Below are 2,624 nucleotides of genomic sequence, written 5' to 3' on the forward strand. Positions count from 1 at the left end.
TTGTGTAATACATTCTATACATTTGTTTATACTGGATTAATCATACATTTTCATTAACTGTAATTTAGTTAGTTATGTTCCATCATTCCTTCCATCTTATGCCAATATCAATTATTTTTAAGTCTTGGTTCCAATAGTTTATATTTTTTTCTAAGAATTGTCAGTTGGATATGCTCTCTGCAAAGTTGTGTACAGTGGGGGGAAAAGTATTTGATCCCATGCTGATTTTGTACGTTTGCCCACTTACAAAGAAATGATCAGTCTATAATTTTACTGGTAGGTTTATTTGAACAGTGAGAGACAGAATAACAACAAAAATATCCAGAAAAACGCATGTCAAAAATGTTATAAAATGATTTGCATTTTAATGAGAGAAATAAGTATTGGCATCGTTCGACCAGAAAAGGGGCATTTTGCCCACCGGGGGAGCTCAAGGATTTTTAAGGAGTACTTCTCAACCTCCAGGAACAATAAACTTGATCATGTGCTTGGCCATGGGCCAACCCACCTGCCCTTTCACCCGGTGCCACCGCATCCCTTCCCCACCGTGGATGTTCCCGACCATGTGCACTACATCATCGGCTCAGTCATCCTCATGGTGGGCATCATGGGCATACTGGGTAATGCTCTGGTCATCTATGTCTTCTGTCGCAGCCGCACCCTCCACATACCGGGCAACCTGTTTGTGGTCAACCTGGCCGTGGCTGACTTCCTCACGGCGCTTACCCAGTCCCCCGTCTTCTTCGTGGCCTCGCTGCACCGCCGCTGGGTGTTTGGTGAGCACGCCTGTGAGCTCTACGCATTCTGTGGCGCCCTCTTCGGCATGTGCTCCATGATGACGCTGACAGCCATCGCCGTTGACCGCTGCCTGGCCATCACCTGGCCGCTGGCCTCGCTGGGCAGCATGAGCCGGCGGCAGGCCATTGTCATGTTGATAGCCTGTTGGCTCTGGAGCCTGGGGTGGAGCCTGCCGCCGTTCTTCGGCTGGAGCGCATACGTGCCCGAGGGCCTGCAGACGTCGTGCAGCTGGGACTACACCACCTTCACCCTATCGGTGCATGCCTACACCATACTCCTCATCACCTTCGTCTTCTTCATCCCGCTGGGGGTGATCAGCGGCTGCTATGTAGCCATCTTCCGCACCATCCACCAGGCAGGCCGAGATGTGCGGTGGCTGGACTGCGGCGAGAAGTACAAGGCATACGAGCGGCTTCGCGTTGAGTGGCGCATGTCCAAAGTGGCGCTGGTGGTCATCCTACTCTTCGTCGTGTCTTGGTCGCCCTACTCGGTGGTGGCGCTGGTTGCCACGGCAGGCTATGCCCACCTGCTGACACCCTACATGAACTCAGTGCCCGCTGTCATTGCCAAGGCCTCGGCCATCCACAACCCCATCATCTGCGCCATCACGCACCCCAAGTACCGCATCGCAATCGCCAGCTACGTGCCATGCTACGCTCGCTGCTGCGTGTGGGTGACAAGGACCTGCTTTCATCCTTCAGCTCCAACAGTGGTTCCTCCCTTGGCTCTCGACGGCCCACCTTCACCAGACAGTGCTCCCTGGCCATGGGTGTGGGTGCGAGAGGGTGCATGGTCGTCACGGGCATGTGCCAACGAACCATGGGGCAAGAGCCGCCTCTCATCGGCCTCCGACACTGACTCGTGCTGGATGGAGAACGAGGCCGACATCTCCAGCGTTAACTCAATTCCCTTCGACCGACGTGTCTCCACGGAGATCTCCACAGATACGGCTATCCCCAATCAGCAGTCAGCAGGCGTGGTCGCCTCGCAGAAAGTGGGAGTGTTGTCTGACAGCCTCAGGGTTAGCAGCATTTCAAGCACCTTAATGGTGTTTGAAGGAGATGTGCCCGATACAGGCCCATCTGATGTTAAAGATCGTTTATACTCGTTTTGTCCGACTACTCGGTACACCTCTAGTAAATATCTCCTGCTCCGTGTTAACTGATCTTCGGCTCCTTTTCAATCTGATGGTAAAGGTGTCCTGCTTCCTGGTAACTGAATATAGGCTTGTTTTCAATCTGATGGTAAAGGTGTCCTGCTTCCTGGTATCTGAATATAGGCTCGTTTTCAATCTGATGGTAAAGGTGTCCTGCTTCCTGGTAACTGAATATAGGCTCGTTTTCAATCTGATGGTAAAGGTGTCCTGCTTCCTGATTACTGAATATAGGCTCGTTTTCAATCTGATGGTAAAGGTGTCCTGCTTCCTGGTAACTGAATATAGGCTGGTTTTCAATCTGATGGTAAAGGTGTCCTGCTTCCTGGTAACTGAATATAGGCTCGTTTTCAATCTGATGGTAAAGGTGTCCTGCTTCCTGGTTACTGAATATAGGCTCGTTTTCAATCTGATGGTAAAGGTGTCCTGCTTCCTGGTAACTGAATTTAGGCTCTTTTTCAATTGTCTAACAAGTATATCCTCTCCTCACCTCCTCTCATTGCATTGATCTGAAAGAACTGTTTCGGATAAAAGCCAGACAATGAGGATCTTCCAGCATATTGTTTTTCCCTGTCAAGTCTTTCCCAAATCAATACAGGTGAAAGGGAAGGGAATGAGGAGGGGACAGATTTTTAAATCAACTGAGGTAAGCCTTTGTTCTTATTCCCTCACC

The 2,624-nt window shown here is 50.3% G+C and overlaps 1 protein-coding gene across 1 annotated transcript; it reads left to right on the forward strand.

Annotated features, from left to right (window-relative positions):
• The first annotated feature begins 367 nt into the window (after positions 1-367).
• opn4.1 (opsin 4.1) lies at positions 368-1,963 on the forward strand. Its single transcript, XM_029724692.1, is given in 3 exon segments — positions 368-1,445; positions 1,448-1,575; positions 1,577-1,963. Coding segments are annotated over 3 exon segments (1,593 nt in total).
• Positions 1,964-2,624: the final 661 nt, after the last annotated feature.

Source organism: Salmo trutta, chromosome 31 (assembly GCF_901001165.1).
Source record: "Salmo trutta chromosome 31, fSalTru1.1, whole genome shotgun sequence".
NCBI lineage: Eukaryota > Metazoa > Chordata > Actinopteri > Salmoniformes > Salmonidae > Salmo > Salmo trutta.